Here is a 24,277-nt window from a genome sequence, read left to right as displayed (position 1 = left end):
TTTTTAACAAATCAATATATTATACTTCCAAGTTTAAAATTGCTTCCGATTTTTTCAGGGCAATATTAAGCTAGTAAGATATCAAATAGTTAATGATCTCGGTTTTGTAAAAATATGCACTTGGTCACTTTTTCCTGTATGACTACGATATGATCATTTTAAATGGATGGCAATTTACTAGAAAATATGAAGAATGAAGGGGCTAAGAACCAGCCATTTAAAAAAAATTTCATCACAAGGCAACTTTGAATAGACCCGTAAGTGTTTTTAGAATCACTGGGTATACACGCAGAGTGTGAAAATCAACCCACACCAATATAAAACAGAGGCTAAAAATTGGAGAGAGGCGCTCTTCGTTTGAATTCCTTTCGTATAACTGATGCCTAAATACTTAGACGCCCATTAGGTAGGCATATAGGAAAACCGCTATTCATTATTAAGAAATGAAAAGAGTTTTATGGGTGGCAAGGTTCCTTTTCCTTTATGCCTCGGCGTCGGGGTGGGAAAGACCGGGAAGGGTAGAACACCCCGTTATATTGTACGAGGAAATTCTTTGAGGCGGTGGCAAACAATAGGCTCGGGGTGGGCTAAGTCGCTGGGAGGAATATGCCCCCTTTCTCTAATTTTGGCGCACGTCCTTTGGTTGATACGCACAGCGGTCTCGCTGCAAGACTTCGGGGTACGTATTCAACATTCTAGGCGAGGGAGGTCGCGTATCATTACGCGCATCGGTCCTTCCGCGTACGGTATAAAATATCTAGTTTTGGGGTGCAATCAGACTGCACCCTATAATTAATATATTGTGTAGGTACCTACTCATCAACCTAAAACAACTTTTCTATTGCAATATATTTTTTATTAAATAAATAGACAGTTTGCCACCGTACTATAGTAGCAAACACCACAGGCGGGTTCGATTCCCAGTGGGATCAAAATAAGTCATATAGATATACCTGATTTTCACAGGAATGATTATTCAATACTAACCTGGACTGGTACCTGAAGGGCAAGACTGATTATCGTTTCTTCATGAAATTCACGATCAATTTTCAAAAAAATGCATTGCCCTATGCACCACTGGGTGTCTATAAGGATTCGAGTATAAAAAAAAAACCAAAAAATCACCACCGAGTTAGTTCTTATACAACCGTAAATGAAGACATTATTCTCGATTTATTTAAATAAAAGCATTACAAAGTGACGAATTTTTTTATCACTTAACGTTCATTATGAATTTTAAAAGCGTCGTGACATTAGGAATAAATCCTTAAAAGCTCTGGGAGTAATACAAGGAAGCTTTTTTTCACAAAGTACTTGTTTGGGAGGGGAGAGTGGGGTAGAGCGTCCCCGTCCCCTAACGAAAAAAAAGCGGCATCTTCACTCTCGTTTACTTCACCCTTCATAAAGGTGAGAAATCAAGAAGAGCATTTCTTTGTTTCTCCGGTGACAAATTAGTGCACCGAGAAGATTTCATTAATGGCCACAAAGAGGAAAATCGTCCATCATCTTATTGTTCAAGAATACCTCCCCGAAAACTTTAATTTCATAGATTAGTGAGAGTTATCTTCTAGTCTAAAAAACATTTTTAAATTGCGTAAAAATCACGCTTTATAAACGATACGATTTAACATTGCTATCCTTATAATACAAAATAAAATACTAAAAGAATTAAAACCCAAATTTATATTTAAATTTATGTATTTCTTGATTGCGAACAACGTCAAAATAATGAATAAAGAAGGGGAGAAGAGAATTTTAATGAAAACATAGATTTACACTAAAAATTCGGGTACATGCGCCCTTATACCTTGTTACGGTTTACATTAAAATATTAAACCTGTAGCGCTTCACTTTGGAAGCGCGTAATAAAACCCACCCACTGTTGCGAAGAAAGTTGAACTTGTCCAGAGACGGAGGAGGCGTGGGCCCTGTTGCCAGGCCAGACGCAAACACCGCTCCCTTAACAACGCGCCCAGTAATAGGTTGGTAAATATACTGAGCGCGAATACAACCCTCTCAAACTTTCAAGCCCTTCCCATCGCCCGCCCCGGACTAATTACGTTTAGAGTTCTTAAGCGAAATTACTTAGGCAGCCACCCCCTTTCTTCCTTTCCCCCAGGCGCCACCGCCACCCCCCATCCCCCCCGCCGACTGGGAAAAGCGGGAAACAGTGGAAAGCGAGGGGGGAAATACCGGGAATGTAAGACGATCGGTTTCGCAATTATACGTTTATTTTGTACGGTAGGGAAATTCGTAATGAGTTTTCCCAATTCTTCGACGATCGTCGGGGATATCGTCTTGCAGTGAAATAATTATGGCCACCTTGAGGGGCGATCTATCTCTCATTGTAGGTGGTGAGTATCTATATCTATATCTACCTTTTACGCAGCTTAATTCCACTCAAAAATTGAGTTGTAAACTGACGAATGAAACCGGAACGAGCTGATTGTTTGAATTAATTTTAAACGCTTAATGAGGGAGATAAATGTATGAAAGGTATGAGATGTTTAAGTATATTTTAAATAGACGTTTCTATATTTAATTACGTCAAACATATTTTGTCACATTGTCAATAAGAGTTATTGTTATATAAATATTTAGCTTTTCATTATATTTTTGGAAATCAAAAATGATAATTGTAATTTTAAAAAAAAATCAGTATTTAGAATCCGTATTATAACTGAAATTGATATATAAATAATTATTATCATCAATTAATTTGGCAATCACTTTGTGATATTTTCTTTCCATTTTTATTTAAATTGTACTTGGTAGTTACCACTTTTTTTATAAAATCAATTGTCACGTGTTTCAATGCATTCCGCATAATTTTCAAACACTGAAAATGATACTGATTTTAAGAAATAGTGGTATTTACCAAGTGAAATCAAATTTAAAATAAATAATTTGATTCTTATGTCCCTTTGTGGTAATATCTATTTATTTTTAATTTAAGTTTTACTTGATTAATACCACATTTTTTCAAATCTAATGTGACATGAAATATGGTGCTTGAAAATGATGTATAGTATATATGAATGCATAGAAACATATATCACAATAGATTTTAAGAAATATTGGTATTTACCAAGTAAAACTTAAATTAAAAATAAATAAGTAAGAGTGAGGAGAGGCGTCGTAGCCTCCTACGACTCGAAGCCTACGATGCTATTGAATGTGGAGTTACGTATAAACGTTAAGTCATCGCCTCACTCTCTCCGCGATACCGTTCGGGAATATCACTTACCGAAGTGTTCCAATTGCCCCTGCCTCCCCCATTGTTGGGAGGCTTTGTGTTGGGCATATTGTTTACAGAATTTGGCCTAAGTTTGAAGCGATTAAAAACTTTGCGATTAGCGGAGCGCCCTTGTGGGCAAAATCCGCGAGATGGAGCGCGTGTGAGAGCTGCAGGGCCGAATCGACAAATATCCTTCAATAATAAACTTTTTCAAACGAAATTACAATATATTGCCAACACTCAATTTTAAGCCGAGATCTAAGTTCAAATTAGAACGCGTTCGACCGCGCTGAGGGCTATACGTATCTACGCACTCATTTTTTTTTTAAATATACGTATATTGGAATTAGACTTTTTTTTAAATAATATCTTTTTTTTAACTCTACCTTTCAATTACTCTTTTCTTTACAAAACCGTTGTATGTACTTCGAAAAAAAAACGTATTTTTTCAACATAAAAATGGCGTTTTAAGAAAAAAATTATTTATGTCAAATGTTACCTGGGTTCAAAGAAAATTAAATTGCAAAATAAACCTATATTGGGCCTTAACTAGCTACCTCAAGTGTTAAAAAAATGCTCAGTGCTAAATGCAAGATAAATGAACTTATATAATATGTATATATATATATATATATATATATATATATATATATATATATATATATATATATATATATATATATATATATATATATATATATATATATATATATATATATATATATATATATATATATATATATATATATATATATATATATATATATATGTATATATATATATATATAAGTGATCACTTTAAACACGTGTAACATTCATCAATTCTACCCATTATTGACAACCAATAAATAATATGAAAATAACTCATGTAATTGGAGATAATCCAGATTTTGTGAACGAGTATTTGGACACACTCAAAATGTTGTAATATAATAATGATTATATTTTATTAATTATACACTAACTAACCAATCACCCCGCTTCTCCGCAGGGATAGACAGAGATAATAGAACACCACACTACTCTTGTCTTTCAAATATTCTTTGCCTCTTACGCATTCATGCATCTCCTCATACTCACCCGTCGATTATTGCAACACTTGACCTGACCACATTACTTGAAACGCAAAGTTTTCCTCGGTCTTCTAATAGAAGAAAATAGATTTCATCGTTACTTTAATTGTTTCTCGGATTTCTGCAAAGAAGCCCTAACTTTATTCGGTTCTCGGATTCCTGCAAAGAAGTCATTACTTATTTCGGTTCAAGGATTCCTGCAAAAAAGTCGTTACTTATTTCGGTTATTGGATTCCTGCAAAGAAGTCGTTACTTATTTCGGTTCACGGATTTCTCCAAAGAAGTCGTTACTTATTTCGGTTCTTGGATTCTTGCAAAGAAGTCGTTACTTATTCCGGTTCTCGGTTTTCTCCAAAGAAGTCGTTATTTTCTTCGGTTCTCGGATTCCTGCAAAGAAGTCGTTACTTTTTTCGATTTTTGGATTCGATCGACAAAGCTTATATGTGCACTGATAGGCACAATTATCTTGATGATAAATGATCGAATCCAAAGACCGAGTGATGTAGTTTTTTAATTCGATTACCATTTTTACTATGGAATGACAGGTCATGGATACTTTTAAAAGATTTTTTAATGTTGAAAATCAGTCATTAATACCAATTTGTGAATTGGGCTATAAGTAGGGAAGAAATAAAAGTATGTATTATGTATATATGAGCAAAAATAAATTAAACTACCAAATAAATTAAACGAAAGCGGTTCTTTAATGGAAATAACATATTAATGTTCCCATCCGTCCCTGGCATGTGTCCCATTAAAATAAAAAAAAGTTGCTTTGACGGGCCTGGCAGTACCCGCAAGTTTGCCGGAGTTTAATGAGATTTAAATAATTAATGGAAAAGCGAGATTGGATTTTTTCTGCCCCTGATATCAAAATATAAACCGGCTTATATAAATTTTGTAAGTAATTACTCTGCTCCATGTAAAATATATTTTAAACTTGTTATGAGAAGGTCCCAGCGTGTCTTTAAGACAGATTGCTCGCCAAACTTTCTCGTTTGATGATTTTCCAGGGATTTTTTTACAAACGATATCTAAATATTAAAATGTCATTTCAGCGGCAGATATACTGGTATATATTGGTACATATACTCTCATTAAAAGAGTGACGAATTTCTTTATGAACTTTTAAAAGATCGATGTTGCTTGCTCTCTCTCCAACAGGGAATATGCGGATAAATATTTTTTATTGACAATACGCAGGGCTTTTTTTAAACAAAAAAAAGGTCCCGGAACTCACTTCATGCCAGGCTTTTTACTAAAAAAAAAAATCAAATATCATTCATTACTCATTCATTATTATATCGATGTTGCTTGCCCTCTCTCTAACAGTGAATATGCAGATTAATAATTTTTATTGATAATATAAGCGGGGCTTTTTTTAAAAAAAAAAAGGTCCCGGAACTCACTTCATGTTAGGCTTTTTACTATTTTTTTTATTCAAATATCATTCATTACTCATTCATTATTATATCGATGTTGCTTGCCCTCTCTCTCTAACAGGGAATATGCGGATCAATAATTTGTATTGATAATACGCAGGGCTTTTTTTTAAATAAAAAAGGTCCCGGAACACACTTCATGTCAGGCTTTTTACTAAAAAAAAAATTCAAATATCCATAGAATATTCATTACAATACCATATTTTATCATTTTGACGAATTATATAAATAAAGATAGTAATTACGTAAGCGCAAACATTGTTTAGTGTAATTCATTTTGAAAATTACAAAATATATATATTTATCTGTGAAAAAAGGTGCCGGAATGCCGTTCCGCCGCTTTTCATGGAAAAAAACCCTGGAAAAAAGTAATATTAAGTAAAATTTTGGGTAACGCCATTTTCGTAAAATACTGCCTCAATACTGCTTCACTGTGATTTCATTGAGGAAAAGGAAATTGTGGATATGATTTAGCAAACAAATGCATTTTTTAGTTTTTTTTTCCTTCTAAAAATCATCTCATTTTCACTATTAGTGGAAGAGCGTTCCACGCCATCGGTCCGCAACAGCAAAGGCACGCTCGCCAAATTTAAAACGGTGATTGCGAGCTGATAAGATCATTTGACAAATAGCTGATAGCAACATAGATGATGAAGAAAATGGACGTCTGGGCATTGGGCTTATCCAAATTATTTTACATACTAGGAGACGCCTGTTTATCTCATTTAAAATTTTTATTAAGATTATTCCTTACATCAGTTTTTTTTTATTATCAATATTTTGAGTGTGTCCAATTCTTTATTCACAACTTCTGGATTTGTTCAATGTAGGAGTTTTTTATACCAATATATTTTTTTTGATATCACATCACAGATGAAGTATGTATGTAAGAATCCTTGATATATTTCATGAAGATTTCAGCTCATAATATAAAACATCAACTAATTTCAACCGTAGATGTTGCCAACAAAATAATATTCAGTCCATCTTTTTAATTAAAACATAAATAAACTTCCGAAATTTGAGTAGTGTGGTTAGAAACATCGCTGTTTCAGTTCTTTGAACTGTTTTTAAATTTTATTTATTTTCCTTTACAAAATGTTAACTATTGCATGCGATTTTAAATATATCGATTTTCTAACAAATTGATAATAATTCGATATTTTAATGAAAAATTTCAATTCAGAAATTTTAAATTTTGTGTATGAATGTTTTTTTTTTGAGTTATCGATTTTTAATGTAAGTTTTTTGTTGTTTTTGATGTTTAAATTATAACCCGAACATCTAAAAAGTAATTATTCTTAAAATTCCAATTTTATATTATTTTCATTTTGAGAATTGAAGTTTTCAATTTATCTTTTTTGGATTTTCAAAGAGTCTTAGGCCGGAAAATGATCTAGTCATCTGCTAGGAGCTCGAAGCAGTCGGGTCAATTGTTTAGTTTAAATCTAAAAAACATTTAAAATAAAATAATTTAAAAATAATTTTAAAAAAAACTAAAAATATTGTAAATACGCCGCTGCGCTCCAATTCTGCTACATGTCCAGCAGCAATATGTACTCCATAAGCAGTTTATTGAGGTTGGATCTCCTCATCAACCACTCCCGGAAGCCTGCCTCTCTTTTTCTTACTAGCCCATCTCAGTGTATTAATTTAATATTGTTTATTTTATATTTCATAATAAAATATTAGTACACAAGGAAAAAAAATACAAAAATATCATTTCAAAACTATTACAAGTTGACCTTTGTAATTAAAAATGATATAACTTCAAATCTTCAAATATTGACGATTGCTGATAGGCATCATGGCGTAGTTAGGTAGACGTTCGACTGCAAAACTGGCGTCGCGGGTTCGATTCCTGCCAGTATATTCAAAAAATATTTATTTATGGTCTGGGCGTTTGTGATGTAGTTTTCACATTTAACTTCCCTATCCTACCTGCAGACTCTCCTACCTGCAGACAAGCCTCTAAATAAAGCCTTTGCAGATTATTCCTTAAAATAAAATAAGAACCTTTTCCAATAGCCTTTGAGTTCTTATATCACCCTGTTTTTTGACCATCTACCGATGGAACACTCTGTATATAATATAATATTAATCTTTGATTTTTCAGGCTTTAAATTTTGGTCTCATTTTATGAAAAAAATTATGTTAATTTATTAGTTTTATGTTAGTTAATGAGTAAGATCAACTTCTATTCTGCATTTTAATTCTCTGTACAGGGAGAAACAAAAACTGAGGGTTGGAGCAGTCTGACCTTGACTTCGTTGACTTCCTTTGATATCAGACTCACAAAATGGCTCTTGGCAAATGGTTCTAATCCTTCAACTCAGTGCAGGACATGCCAGTTTGTGGGGCAGACTCAACGGTTCTTTTTAGAACCCTTGGGCAACCTTTTGATGACTTCAGTCAATTAGTACATTTGTACATTGTGCCCTCTGTGGATGCTCACATACAGCCACTAAACAACACTACCTTTTCATCTCCATATTTTTTTAATGATTATTTTCCTTTTCTCTCTATTGGATATACTAGTCGGATCTAACAGGAAGATTGAAGTCCCCCATATATGAATTTTAATTCGATATTTTTAGTATTAAAAGAGCTAATTACTCCATTAGAGTGTAAAATCACTATTTATTTAATATTACCCTGGACTGGTCCCTGAAGCGCAGGAGTGATCATCTTGCCTTCATGTAAGTAATGATCAAGATAACAATGTTTGCAATACGATGCAGTGTCTTATGTACCATTGGGTGCGGATAAGAGTTAGAATTACTCCATATCTATAATTATCTTAAATATAATATTAAGGAAAATTTTGCCTTTTTATTTTCATGATTTCAAATCGTTTAAGGTTTCAAAATAATGTTTTTGATAAAAAACACAATCAGTCAATGCAGGAAGATCTACATACTTACATATATCAGCACATAATTTTTTGTTTGCTAGCGACATGTTATTTCTTTCACAACATTTTGAGTGTGTCGAAATACTTGTTCACAAAATCTGGATTATCTCCAATTACAGGAGTTATTTTCATATTATTTTTTGACATCTCATCAAAGATGAAGAAGAATGTGGAAGTCTGGGCATTTACGGGGCTGACGACCATTTGAAAAGTGAATACCAAAGAATTTAAGTAGTGTGGTTGTCAATAATGGGTAGTATTGGTGAATGTTACACGTGTGTCACTTAAACCAGCCCATGACGGTCGTCAGCCCCGTAAATGCCCAGACTTCCATATTCTTCTTCATCTTTGATGAGATGTCAAAAAATAATATTATTTCTTTCACTTTAATAAATGTGGTACTATCATAACAAGAGAGCGAGACAACTAAATACTCGAGTTTCTAGTGCCCACTACTTGCAGTCAGTCGCTGCATGACGGCGCATTGGTACGGACGTGATGTCCCTATGATTCAGTTGGCGGCGAGTTGGTACTTGCTGGGAGCTGTGTACTACAATTTCCATACAAATATAACCTGGGGTCATTTGGTACCCCTCTTCGGATCATGTGTAATTTTTGGATGATTAGTACGGAAAGGTTAATGAAATATTTCAATAGCATTACCATTGGTGACAATTAGTAGTATGTCATTTAGAGTAGTTAAGAGCAAGGGTGGCCAACCCGCGGTACCCTTACAAAAAAACTTACAAAAAAATCAATATGTATGAAATTCGTTGAAATATATATATTTTAAATTATTACTGTCTGTATGCGGCCCTTCAAAAAATTTTAGGTCATCGATGCGGCCCAGGATGCAATTCGGGTTGGCCTGGCCTTGTTTATAGTAATGATGAGGATAATAAAACAAAGTAAAATGCACTTAAATAGGTTTATTTGAAAGGAATACTGCATTCATAATATTTTTGTGATAATAAAATAAAAATAACAGAAATCGGTAATTTAACATCCATCTACATTATTTATTTATTGATTTGGCGTTTAATTTGTAGAACTCCATTTTAATTTATGTATTAATTTTAAATCAAACACAGATTTTTGTTTGATAATGCCCTAACAAGGCGAAACAATTGTCACAATATAATTTTTTATGTGTTTTTGTTAATAAAATACAACTTAGTAGACTCAAAAAATCTGTGTTTGATTTAAAATTAATACATCCATCTACATTCCTCATTCTGAATAAATATGATATCAATATATATATGTAATGTGCACACCGAAATATAAAATTTTATTAAAAAAATAAGTTACATTCAAAGGTGTCTTTGATAATACATATTAGAATTAGACTAGCATTAAATTAATCATTATTATTTTCTATAAATGTTATAAAATGCTAGATTAAAAGGAACGGAATATTAAAGAACAGATACGAAGAATGAAATATGCATAAACCATAATAAAATACAATCAAGGCATAGTGGCGATAAAAATTGTGAAAATCTTATATTAACTTTAGTTAATTTTGAGTGAAGAAATATACTCTTTATATTTCTTTTCTTGGGCCGATTGAATTTTTTGAAGCTTTTTTATCAAACCTTTGCTCAATTCCTCTCCATTGAAATCGTGTGTTGGAAATCCCTAGAAAAAAAAACAATGACTTGAAATACGTATATTTAATGTTATAGTATGTGTAATTAATATATTATTAGATTAAAACCAATATTTTTAGCTTTTCCACTTTATTTTTATTTGACCAGCGACCGGGTTTCGTCGTTACCGACATCATCAGACTGGTAACCTAAAGGATGTCGGTAACGACGAAACCCGGTCGCTGGTCAAATAAAAATAAAGTGGAAAAGCTAAAAATATTGGTTTTAATCTAATAATATATTAAAAATGCAATTCCATCACGAAGTGTCAGTGGATAATATAAAAAAAGGATGTGTAATTATTTATCCTCCTCTGTGGTGTAATGGTCAGCATGCTAGGCTACCACGCTGGAGATCTCGGGTTCGATTCCCAACAGGGTCAAAATAAATATCAGTAATCTTTCGGTCTAATAATTATTTAATATGACCCTGGACTGGTTCCTGAAGCAGAAGGCTGATCACCTTTCCTTTGTGTATTTAACAATTAATATAACACTGCTTCTATACGATGCAGTGCCCTATGCACCATTGGGTATAGATAAGGGTTAAAAGAAAATGTGTAATTATTTTATGAGTTTGTCCATTTCAGATAAAGGGTAGACAGCGTGAACTAAATAATTATTGTTAACACACTATCTGCGGGCGGATTCGCGCTCATAATAGAGATAAACATCTTTTGAAAAGAAGTGATAACATTTAACCACACTGTATACATGGATATGAGATCAAAAGATGCCGCAAAAGTCATGCGTAAAAATAACGCAATTTACGATGAGTTGAGTGAAAAGGTAAAATTGCCCTTCCCGCCCAACACCACCAGGCGAGTAAAAGGGTCAAATTACCCTTCCCGCAGATAGTGTGTTAATTCAATCAAATGTCTCGATTGCCTTTGTTATCTGTTTATTTCTATGGAAAATTCATTAATTTATTTTATTAAGAATAAACTGATTTAAAATATATTTCGGTCCATTCAATCATAAATCAGTGGGCCTTCACTGTACTGGTAATTTTCTCAATGATTTGAAACGCTTACCTGGTCGTCAAATTTAGAATATTTGTCCGTCTCCTTTCTGAACATCTCTGAAGGAGGAATTTTCTTCAGCTCATCCTTGGCTTGTTGCAGAGCCAGGTTCGCCATTTTGTTTTTTAACTTTTCAGCCTCCATCGCTCTTTTCTCTTCTTTTTCTTTTAAGAGCTGTTCCTGGCAAACTAATTTAATCACACTGCGATCTGAAATGAAAAAAACCTTTAATATTAATAGATAGCTAAACTGGCAGTACGCAACAGAGTACTGGTTCCAACCCTAATGTATGGAATTGAAGCCTGGGATTGGCAAAAGAAGGATGAAAATAGACAGTCGAAATGCGATCTCTCAGAAGGATGAGCAGCATGTTCGAATGGAAAAATAAGGAAGGAATGCAAAGCTGAGATAAGTATTGTCGATAAAATTAATAGAGGTGTGTTGAAATGGTTTGGACATGTGGAACTAATGAGTAAGGAAAGAACGGTAAAACAAATTTATGAGGCAAATATAGTTGGAAAATGGAGCCGAGGAAGACCGAGAAAAACTTGGCATGATCAGGTGTGCGAAATACTTTGAAGTGTAAGGAGTGAAAATAATTGGCGGGTATGTATGAGGAGATGCATGAACGTGGAAGAGGCAAAGAATGTTTGCAAAGACAGAGTGGTGTGGCGTTCTATTCTCTCTGCCCACCCCCGTGGAGAAGCGGCGTGATGGTTGGTTAGGATATATTTACAGATAAGAAAACATTGACTTTTATCACATGATTATTATCAGGATGAGGCATCAACATTTCAATGGCTCACCTTCTTTATCTTCCAGTCTCACTCCCAGGTTGGGAAGAACATCATCTCTGAGAGCGTCACACAATTTCAAGATTTCTGTAGCCTTAAGAGTCCTGGCTGTATCTCGCACAGATTGGCGGAATGAAGCAATTACATCCAAATAGGGCACCACCATTTCTTCAAACTAAAATTTTCGAGGTAAAAAAAAAATAAAAAATTGTAGGTGAATACATACCATATACAGTCAAAGTTATTAAATTAACTCTTAGCACTGGGGTGCCGCCATAAAGGCGGCACGCATGATTTGCCATACTACACGAGTGCTGCGGCTATGGCGCCACAAAATAATGTCTTAGTACTGAATATTTTTAAAATATTGGTTTTTTACATTTCAATATAATCAAACCATAATCATATGAGTACAATTAAAAAGTAAAAAGTCTAGGAATTTGATTGAGTTGGCAGTATGCACATACCAAAAATCATTTGAGTGCAACGGGTAAAATTTTAAAAAAAAGTCAGATTGGAAACCATTTTTTTAAAACTTAGTTTGCATATATGAATACATATGTGGCAATGTTTCTAAAGAAAAAAATTGCTGTATTTGTTGTTAACGTTTAAAAAAAAAAAGATTTTTTCTACTCTACTTTTAATTTTTGGGAATTTTGATTTTTTTCACGTATACAGTATGGATGAAAATTTTTATTTAAAAAAAATTGAGGGATCAGAATTTCATAATATTATCAAATTATTTTGAAAATTCAAACAATTGTTGATCAACTTGATAAGTTTTTACTGGAAATAAACCACTGTACATTGGAAATTGACTATTCTACATTGACCGGAATAGATGCAGTTTCAAGATCTAGGAGTACAAAATATTTTATGGATTCATGAGTGAATGAAGGAGTTTAGAGTGAAGAACATTACTGCTATATGAATTACAATTTTCTAACAATAAAAAATTAACATTTCAAATGTATTACTCATGCATGGATTCAATAAAAAATATTTGTAATTTAAAAAAGTAGTAATAAAAAAGTGGTAATAAAAAACCAGCTAAGTCAAATTTTTTTCTGACTGAATCTACTTTTATTAGATATACGTTACTCACATTAGCATTGCTATCCTTGCCAATAGGGAAGCCAATTCCACCGCGAGGTCCCTGTATGGCTCCAAATATATGAAAAAGATCCGTTGCAAACCGTCCCACTCTCTCGAGCAAAGGTACACTCGGAGCTTCGGGTGAATTTGGTGGACCATTTTTTATTTTTAAATACACATTTGTAGCGCTAACCAATTCTCTTATACAGTCAAGTGCTGTCCGGGTATCGACATTATCTGTAACAAAAAAACATATATAAATAAATATTATTCATGCATTGGTAAACTAAAAGTCTTTTAATTAAAAAAATAATAAAAAAATGTTGCCGCTGCAAAAATGAGTTTAATTTTAGGACTACTTCTTCTTCGTGGGTTACAATCTTTGCGATGATTGGTTTGCTTCTTTCATGATCAGTCTCTACCCCGATCTATCCTCCGCTCGTCTCTTCAACTCGACGTACCCGCTACAACGCATGTCAGAGGTAATTTGCTGCATGTAGGTTAAGCGGGGTCAACCTGTGAAGTTTGTGTCTTCCCACATGCCTTCCACAATCATAAGAAATAGGCCTGGGTGTCTTATATTATGGCCTACCCATTTGGCTCGCTGTTGTGTTACTTTATTTAGTAAGCATCTAGACTCCCATATTTCAAGTGAAATTCAAAGATGTTTAAATTTCAATATAGAATAAAGAAACGGAGGTTATTTATGGAATATAATATTTGTCAAATGCTTGCATCCAAAACATTGGTAATTGTTCACTCTTTTGATAAAAATTCATGCCGAATATCATCAATAACACATTCAATATTCATCTTTCGCCCCAAAGTTTGTGGATTACGTATACTCGTCCAATCAAAAGAGCATAGTATGTATAATGATCAAATTGAGTAAATGCACAGGAAACTTTGTTAATAGTGGTTTGAAGCCCACAACTTGAATCCTATTGTCAAACAAAAGCCTCTTAGGCTTATATAAAAAAGAGTTGAATTGAAATATTTGTGTGTATAATAATACACACAAGTATTTCAATTCAACACTAAAAAATGTATTGTTAAAATGATATATTTTTTTCAACATCAATAAGATCTTGCGAAAAAAATTCAGACTGATTTTTCCATGCCAAAATATGATTTATAGAACACTGCCTAATTCAGTAAATACATACAAAATGAGTGAAAAAAGACAAGTAAAAGTAATTCTTCATTTCGCCCACTCCTTTCAAGAACGTCATAAATCAAAAATTGTCAATTTTCAGTTATGCATGTTTTCGGAATGCCCAGAAAATGAACTTTATCCCAGCAAAAGCGGCATATTTTTAACTTAATATTTACCCGTTACAGGGCAGAAAGTGTTATTTTTGCATTTTGAAGAAAAGGTATTGTTTAATTATTTTTTTAAAATATACTAAATATTTTTCAAATGGAGAAACAACTTTAAGGTTTAACCTAAAAAGATCTGTTGCACAATAAAAAGTTCAATAATTGGCTTGACATTTATTTTTAATGCATTGTATAATATTTTAAAACTTTAAAAACCTTCTCCTGAAAAATCAAGTTTTTTGATTTATGACGTTCTTAAAAGGAGTGAGCGATTTGTGATTCTTTAATCAGAAAATATTATCTATTTATTTCCCAGGTTAAATAATATTATGAGATATAATGTATTAATATTTTTAAATGCTGAAAGTATTTTGTGTCCGAAAGTTTGGAGGTTGTCGCAAGTGATGAGTCATTCTTAACATGTTCAACTTACCGCAAAGAGCTTTATGCACATTATCCTGAGTGTATGTCAATTTAGAGAAAAGTTGTGATTCTGGCTCGAACCAAACGCCACCTTGATCGGCCCCTGTTCCGCATCTTATGGCATCCTTTATGCTAAGGAAGAATTCCTGCAAAAATAGAAAATGAATGACAGTGAAATAAATTATAAAGACTATAAGATAGATATATTCCTCTAAATTTTTTCTGAAATGAAGAAAAATATTTTGAGCCAAAAACCTACATAAACTGAGGTATAGGTAACTCATGTACATGTTGAATAATTTTGACACTAAAAAACATGTGAAGGTCCGTTATATTGAGGTTTTACTGTATTGCAATTTAGCATAAAAAAAAAAAACAAATTTATCATTTTGGACAGGTTAAAAACTATGAGGTAATAGAGCGATAATACAGGGCAAATTATTTGAGTTAGTCTGCATTATAAAAGAGCGAATAATTACTATAAGACATACATTAAGCATTTTTTCATACTGCACAGCCATTTCCATTGTATTGGGCGAGTAGTCCAGTGTATCCTTCCAAGAGTGCAACAGAAATGCGAATCTCAGCTGCGTCGATGTGTTCTTCTGGAGCGCATCTTGTATTGTTATGAAGTTTTTGAGAGATTTGGACATTTTACATCCGGCAATCGTGAGGTGTCCAGTGTGTAAGAAATATGATACCCAATTACTACAGTCAAAATACGCCTGAAAAATTAAAAAACGTAAAATATTATATGTATACAATATTTTGAGAAGTCAAGCATTTTCTAGTAGGTGAAATAATTCATTTATCAGCGGAATGGTATGTAACATAATGCATTTAGTTATCACTTAAACCAGCTAATGACAGGTTGTAAGTCATGTAAGTGTCTAGACTTCAATATTCCTTTCTCAAAGAGCTTCTTTGCCTCTTCTGATTGATATATTACATTCAATAGAAAATATATTCGTAAAAATATTCCATAGAACATTACAAAAATAATTGAGGGTTTTTTTTTTACTTTTTAAAATGAGGGCGGTTAAATCCGCTGTGGCTTGAAAAAGGCAATATTATGACGTTTATATTAGTAGTAGAAGGCCGATGAATAATTATACTCTTAACATATTGTTTGCGGAAAATGCTCAAAAGCATCTTTTACATACTGTTTGAAGAGAGCGGGAGACCCTTTTAAGCGTTCTCTTACTTTTGATAGAGCGTGAGAGATGCCAAAAAAAATTGTGCAGATCAGAATTGGGTTTTTGATTACTTGTGTCTACAACCATAATTGGTATACTACAAAAAAAAACCGCCCACTACAATGTGTTAATAGAACATAATACAAAAAATTATCTGACGCCATTTTGCCCACTTTTAAAATAGTGAGCAAAGTTATGACGCTTATGTTAGTACTCAAGGGGCGATGAAAAATGATACTAACGGAAAAACTATGAAATCGCACCACATGAAACAACCATGTATAAATATAATATTTTTAGCAGAAAATTTACCTCACTCTGAGGTTGTCTGCCTCCGTAGTGTAATGGTCAGCACGCACGGCTACCGTTCTGGAGGTCCCGGGTTCGATTCCCAGGGGGGGGTCAAATAAATATAAGTGATTTTTTCACTGTAATATGTATTTATTCAATATTACCCTGGACTGGTACCTGAAGTGGAGGGCTGATCACCTTTCCTTCGTGTGTAAACGATCAAGATAACACTGCGTTATATGACGCAGTGCCCTATGCACCATTGGGGTGCGGATTAGGGTTTTATTATTATTATTATTATTATGTTAGTACTCAAGGGGCGATGAAAAATGATACTAACGGAAAAACTATGAAATCGCACCACATGAAACAACTATGTATAAATATAATATTTTAAGCAGAAAATTTACCTCACTCTGAGCTAGTTCGTTATCGTGATGTGGGAATTTGAGGTCCACTCCGCCGGTGTGGATGTCCAGGGTCTTGCCGCAGATGTCAGAGGCCATAGCGGAGCATTCAATGTGCCACCCGGGGCGGCCCAGGCCCCACGGAGACTCCCAGGCGGGCTCGCCACTCTTCGAATTCTTCCAAAGGGCAAAGTCATTAGGGGATCGCTTCTCACCCGTTTCTTCCGTTAAGTCACCTGAAAAATAAAAATAATTTTTTTTTAAACACGACTAATAAACTAGGGCGTTAAGTCCAAATTTTAAAAATGTTTTGTATTGTATTTTATATGATAAAATAACAAATAGCTTTTTCCACTTTTATTTTATTTTATCAGTGACCAGGTTTGGTCATTACCGATATCATCAGACTGGTAATCAAACCAAATAAAATAAAAGTAAAAAAAAATGTATACATAGTTTTTATTATATTATAATCATTTTGTAACCGAATTATTATTTACTACTGGAAAAAACAGAATCGCATACTTTTCACATTCTTTATAGGTGTTATGAAGAAAATAAGAATACTGATAGTTACCTTCTCCTTCTTGCAATGAGTTTGTATCACCGTACGCCTCTGGAACTAATTTGGCATAGTGGTGTTTATCTCGTTTATCAAATTCACCGACATTGAAGTAAACAGAGCCATTTGCAGCGTAGGCTAATCCGTTGTTTATAATGCGCTCAATGAACGCTATTATCTGGGGAATGTATTCGCTGACTCGTGTCAATACATCCGGTGGCAGAACCTAGGAGTATGAAAATGACAATTTTATTATTTATTGATTTGGCATTAACTTTATGGAATGGCAAAAAAATATTGAACACTTGTTTGATACCACCTATAAGAATCCTAACCAGGACTTTGACAGAACACTGTAGACTGAGGACACATGTCAAAAATTGGACAGCATGATTCCACAGTCTGCAGATTTTGTATGGAGGATAACGAAACACCCATCCACATTCTCTATAATTGTGACGCACTCGCTCGCAACCGAAGTCACATCCATGGAGCACCACTACTAGACTCCGAGAGGGTGAACATCCATGGAGCACCACTACTAGACTCCGAGAGGGTGAAGCTCCTACCACCAAGACAGGTTGTAAGTTACATGACTCACATGGTCTTGAGAGTGAGCTATGACAGAGGGAGGTCAAATAGACCTAATATGGTTGCAGTGCAAAAGGGATGCAAGATCACTTGACCTTTTATAAAAAATACCATTTATTGAGTTTTATTTCATTACACACAAATAGTTTCGAAAACAACAATTTTACTAATCACCCGTCGATGGTACAGCTGTAGTTTTCGAAACTAGTCATGTGTAACGAAATAAAACCCAATATGTAAATGGTATTATACAAGTGTTTTTTTTTAAATAATCAACATGACAATTATACAAAATAGCGTACTATTTGATACCAGACATTATAGTTTTTACATTTTAACAGGGTTAACATATGTATCATTGTCTTATGATTTTCTTTTTTGTCTTGGTCAGTGCTGAGCGCTCTCTCTCAGGACACATGGTACTCAATGAACGTTTAGCCTCCATTCTTTCCCTGCCTGGGCTTAGCTAAAGGAACTTCTAGCTTTCTTCAAAAAGTAGTGACAGCTGTTTCGCCTTGCGGGGGCAACGTCTATCTGTCGTAGGCGAAACAACTTTCACTACAAATAAAAAAAAAAACATGGATAAAATTTTTTTCATGGAATAAATCCCAATTCCATAAAAAGCGTTTTTTTGTTATTGCTTCCTTCAATGTGATGTAAGAAATAAACTTTGTACCTCAAGACCCTATATCGCTCACTCCTTTCAAGAACGTCATAAATCAAAAAACTTGATTTTTTAGGAGAAGGTTTTTAAAGTTTCCACTTATTGAACTTTTTACTGTGCATTAGATATTTTTAGGTAAAACCTGAAGGTTTTTTTTCCATTTGAAAAATATTTAGTATATTTAAAATAATAATTAAACAATACCTTTTCTTCAAAATGCAAAAACAACACTTTCTGCCCTGTGGCGGGTAAATATTAAGTTAAAAATATGCCACTTTTCCTGGGATATAAAACATTTTCTGGGCATTCCGAAAACATGCACAACTGAAAATTGACGATTTTTGATTTTTGACGTTCTTGAAAGGAGTGAGCGATATGTCAAGTGACATTTTATACAAAAATCATGTGGTAATGTAATTTTTTTAATGTAGATTAGAGAATTAGTAAAAATATGTTTAATAATGTAATTTTATAAAGATAATATTTGTCAAATTATTTTGATCGCAATTTGATTAAATATTTGGAATTATTTTAACAAAATATATAATATATCTTACATTAAGTGCTTTCATATCCTTTTGAAATTCTTTTTCCCAATATCTTGGGAGGGCTTCGAAGATGCGATTGTCCTTCACTGTAGAACCGTTATTTTTATCTAACCACTGTGAGATAGGATCTTTGGCGGCTTCTAAGAATGCTGATTTGCTAGACTGTATCCTTGATTCATCCTTGGAAACAATAGCTTCTTTCAGGGCATCAACAGCGGACGTCATGCTGTAAATATTACAAATATTTTAGCATTCAATACATCAAATTCTATGAAAAAAGAGTGCAAATTCTATTTCAATATTTTAAAACAGGTAAAAAGATATAATGAAATGGTTCCTCCTTGGTAAATGCCTAATTATTATTTGCCTATTCAAACTAATATATTTTTTAATATCAATACATTTTGGTAAAGTCACATCATAAAACTTACTGTTTTATAGAGTTCTTATTTTGCCATATCGCTCACTCCTTTCAAGAACGTCATAAATAAAAAAAACTAGATTTTTCAGCAGAACATTTTTTAAGTTTAAAAATACAATACAATGTATTAAAAATAAATAACAACCCACTTATTGAACTTTTTACTATGCTACAGATCTTTTTAGGTAAAACCTGAAGGTTTTTTCTCTATTTAAAAATATTTATTTTATTTTTAAAAAAAATAATGAAATAAAACCTTTTCTTCAAAATGCAAAAACAACACATTCTGCCCTGTAGCGGGTAAATATTAAGTTAAAAATATGCCTCTTTTGCTGGGATATAGTACATTTTTTGGGCATTCCGAAAACATGCCTAACTGAAAATAGACAATTTTTGACTTATGATGTTCTTGAAAGGAGTGAGCGATATATTTTTTTATTCTGTTCTTGTTACAAAAAAACAAGCATTCTATGTTTGTAAAAGGGTAATAGAATAATCTCGATATTCACTAGCAAAAAAAGTAACTCCCTTGTCTTTACAAATACTGAAGAATGACTGTGGATTATATAATGATAGAACGCATACTTCAACAATTAATTTAACTTGTACGGGAGTGAGTTTCTGTGGACCAATTTGTATCTGGGAAGTAGTGGTGTGTTTAGACTGCTACTTAGCGATATCGCTATTACCGATATCACCATGTCAAGATACTTGTATACGCTACCTGTTACCAGATCTTCTTCCTTCTTACCCTTATCCGCACCCAATGGTGCATAGGGCACTGCATCGTAGCGACGGAGTGTTATCTTGATCGTAAATTGCACGAAGGCAAGGTGATCAGCCCTGCGCTTCTTGTACCAGTCCAGGGTGGTATTAAATAAATATGAGAGTGAAAATCGGCCATATTTATTTTGACCCTCCTGGGAATCGAACCCGGGACCTCCAGCACGGTAGCTAAACGCGGTGACCACTGCGCTACGGAGGTGGACAAAACTACAAGACTAGTATCTGGAGGTGTTACCAGATACTAGTCTGCTAACCAGACTCTGCTTCATGCTCCTCGTATCTCGTACTATGCGCCGCCGCGGTGCGCTAAATTATTTATTATCGGAATATCTGTGATATTTCGTATCTCCGCGCATTTCCGAACCCGGTGAGTCCTGAGCCGAGCGATATTTAACACGCTATGACTGACATCGACATGTATATTTGTCTCTTTTCATCATTTGTATCTAATAATCCAATAGACTAAGAAAAAGGTAGCTTTACAATATACAATGCAAAACGACTGACCGGCAAGTCATTGATAAGCTTAAATTATTGATAAGCTAAAGTTTTATGTTTTATGAGTGATAATGTTATCGTTGGTTATATTCATTTGAAACAGATTTGTGAGATTTGACTAGCGGCTAGTGGCTAGTATATTGTACGTATTATAGCTCCATACAAGTATCATAATATAATGATTTCTTGACATATCATAGCATTTGTACCTGTGACTGATATACTAGGAACACCTCTACAGGGGAGTGAGTTTTTTTTCTAAATCATAGTTAATGCTATAAGCAACATATGTTCCTGGATAAAAAATCATATTTACACCAGTAAACATATTTTATATGAAAATTATTGATGTTTTATGTCATGGGTCATTACGATAACTTAACAAACTTTTATTTTAAGTAAAATGTCAATTTTGTCCACCTCCGTGGTGTAATGGTCAGCGTGTTTAGCTATCGTGCTGGAGGTCCCGGGTTCGATTCCCAGGGGGTGTGAAAATAAATATTAGTGATTTTACCCTGTAATATTTATTTAATATTACCCTGGACTGGTTCCTGAAGCGCAAGAGTGATCACCTTGCCTTCATGTAAAAAATGATCAAGATAACACTACGTCAATTCGATGCAGTGCCCTATGCACCATTGGGTGCGGATAAGGATTATACTAAATAATAAAAATGTCAAGTGTAGTTTTAGTGTTTTAATAAAAACACAGATAGCAGTACCAGTGCCATTTTATAAATAAATTTTACCGGGATTTATAAGCGCGGCCGTTCATGTACGCCCATACTCCTTAGAGGAACGTTTTGTCTGAAAGACCAAGTATGGCTACACTCCCAGACAGATTAATAATTTAACAGGTACATACTTAGTGTTTTGTAGATACATACTCAGTTAACATTTTAGTCAGCATAGTTTTCTTATCTGCGTCGGTTGTGTCCTTGGCATTGTTTTGAAATAGGTCCATAACATTGTTGGCATCTTTAATTATTTCCTCTAAAGTCATAGGTTCGGAGACATATTTATCAAATAGATAATTCTGTCTCGCCCTCCTTATAATCTTGTCATCAATATCGGTGATGTTCATTACGTACAGAACTTTATATCCAAAATAATCAGATAATACTCTCCGGAGTATATCAAATGAAATATACGATCTGAAAAAATATAAAATATAAGATTTATCCTTTTGCAGTAGTTTGTACGTCTAATAATTTCCAATATGTCTACCATCTTCCCAAAAAAGTTAAATGGGAAGCAATACCGAAGCGACTCCTTTAAATATCTATGGTCAATAATACATAAGGATGGAGGGTGCGCAGCAGATGTATTGCATAGAATTAGTGTGAAAGGGGATGAAGTTCTGATACATGACGGGAGTCCTTTGTGACCTAAAAGTGCCAGCCAAGTTAAAGGGAAAAGTCTACCAAACAATTGTCAGATCTGCACTCCTCTATGGCTCAGAATGCTGGATGATGTGTAACACCGACTTGAGGCAAATAGAAACTGCTGAAACTCGAATGTTTAGATGGTCAGCTAGAGTGTCTCCCCACGGATTACCCGCATGGTATTACAGCAAACCCCCCTACAACGCTGAGATAGGTACCGCGTTATCGGAGTGGACGTAATAGGGAAGTTAATGTTTAAAAATAATTATTTAAATTTTAAATGACTCATTACAGTCATTTCTGCTAGTTAAAATTTAGAAATATAATTTAGAACATTAACGCCTTATAAAATTCTCTAAGATAAAGGGGTACCTATGTCAATGTTGTAGGGGGATTTACAGTACTGTAATTCAATAATGATATTGTCAATTTAAAGGAAAAACTCACAACGTCCCGTACGTAAAGGATAAGTTTTGCCTTCAAACAATACGTTCTTACAGAAACCTTAAACGTACAAAGTATTGAAATTTATTTTGAGCAATACAAACCTAGCATGCCCCATGTGAGATGCATCGTAGACAGTGGGTCCACAGCTATACCAATTCACATTATTACTGTCATGAGGTACAAATTTCTCTTTCTTCCTCGTCAAACTGTTGTAGAGCTTCAATTCGAGTTTCTCCGAAACAGGAGGACTTGTCCATGTTGGCTGTGTTCGTTTTGCCATCTTAAACTGAAAGATTACCGTGAAATTAATCGTAAAAGCTAATCAAATCTTAAATATAAGATACAAATTAAAGGTAATATTAATATAGTGTAGTAATTCTAGTAAGGAGAGCACTCGTCATAAAAACCAAATGATCAGTATGGGAAATTGTTTCTTTAAAATCGACAATTTACTTTTACATGTTATTTCTATTACAGCGGTGAAACGCACTATAAACCTAAATAAAATGAGCATTTAAATGAGTTTTTCGATACTTAAATCTAAATGACGCAAGCAATTGATAGATTTCAAATGAGAATAAAGTAAAATATACATATTTTTCAAAAAGGTGAATGTACGAATGTGGAATTGTAAAATAGAGAAAATTTATAAAAATATTACACGTACGTTCAAAAATACTGGTACTTAATTTAGGGTGTTAATGATGATGAAATTTCGCCGCTTTTTACCCAGTATGTAAAAATTACATTGAAAAATAACCAACAAATTTTGACACGTCGAACCGCTGTGCGCAAGCGCAAAACGGCAGTAAAAAAGGCTACCGACACACGGTCGTTTTTCATTATATTCATTCGTATGATAAAACATACAACAATTCAGGTTTATTATTCATTTTTTACGGGATAAAAATCAAAAATGTAAATTAAAAAATAAAGGAAATCAGTTTAAGCAAATAAAAGCCAGCAGTGAATATTAAACTAGTAGTCCATAATGCCATAATGGAGTCTTGATACCAACCGTAATGTATAGAAGTAAACCATGGAGTTAGTAAAAGAAGAATGAAATTACACTGAATACAGTCCAAATGTAATATCTCAGATGAATGTGCGGTAAAACGATGTATGAAAGATGTTTGAATGGCGATATAAGGAAATAATGCAAGGCTGGGTGGGATTGGCATTATCGTTAAATTTAAGAAAAATGTGTTGAGATAGTTGGGACATGTGGAACGAATGAGTGAGGGAAGAACAGTTTAATAAATTTATAAAGCGAATATAGCTAAAAATATGAGAAGAGATTTTTTTCCCCAAATTCATTCACAGTGAAGCGCCCTTGAGGCAGTATTTTACGAAAATTACGCTTTATAACTTATTCAAATTTATTATAAGAGGAAGACCGAAAAACATTTGGTTAGCTCAAGTTCAAATACTTGAAAACGGTCTGGTTTGGAGTAATAATTCAAAAAAATACAATAAAAAACATAAGAGCAATGCAAAAACCGCCCGTGTG

The 24,277-nt window shown here is 33.6% G+C and overlaps 1 protein-coding gene across 2 annotated transcripts; it reads right to left on the bottom strand.

Moving 5' to 3' along the window:
- Positions 1-9,587: 9,587 nt before the first annotated feature.
- CysRS (cysteine--tRNA ligase, cytoplasmic) lies at positions 9,588-23,577 on the bottom strand. 2 transcript variants are annotated; one of them, XR_015838465.1, is made up of 13 exons: positions 23,435-23,577; positions 22,869-23,053; positions 21,823-22,089; positions 19,241-19,457; positions 17,444-17,654; positions 16,870-17,102; positions 15,464-15,697; positions 14,983-15,118; positions 13,240-13,466; positions 12,147-12,309; positions 11,353-11,549; positions 9,945-10,308; positions 9,588-9,858 (listed from the first exon to the last, which is right to left on the bottom strand). XR_015838465.1 is itself a non-coding variant. In XM_088269708.1 (12 exons), the coding sequence occupies exons 2-12, from the start codon at positions 23,045-23,047 to the stop codon at positions 10,183-10,185; spliced, it is 2,190 nt and encodes a 729-aa protein (XP_088125834.1). In that variant the 5' UTR covers positions 23,048-23,053; positions 23,435-23,577; the 3' UTR covers positions 9,588-10,182. The 2 variants fall into 2 exon arrangements, 1 of the variants encoding a protein (XP_088125834.1); XM_088269708.1 differs by having other exon boundaries at positions 9,588-10,308.
- Positions 23,578-24,277: the final 700 nt, after the last annotated feature.

The sequence above is a fragment of the Brachycentrus maculatus genome, unplaced genomic scaffold (genome assembly GCF_059751285.1).
Source record: "Brachycentrus maculatus isolate JH-2025_06_01 unplaced genomic scaffold, ASM5975128v1 h1tg000361l, whole genome shotgun sequence".
Lineage (NCBI taxonomy): Eukaryota > Metazoa > Arthropoda > Insecta > Trichoptera > Brachycentridae > Brachycentrus > Brachycentrus maculatus.
This window is presented reverse-complemented; position numbering and strand designations above follow the sequence as displayed.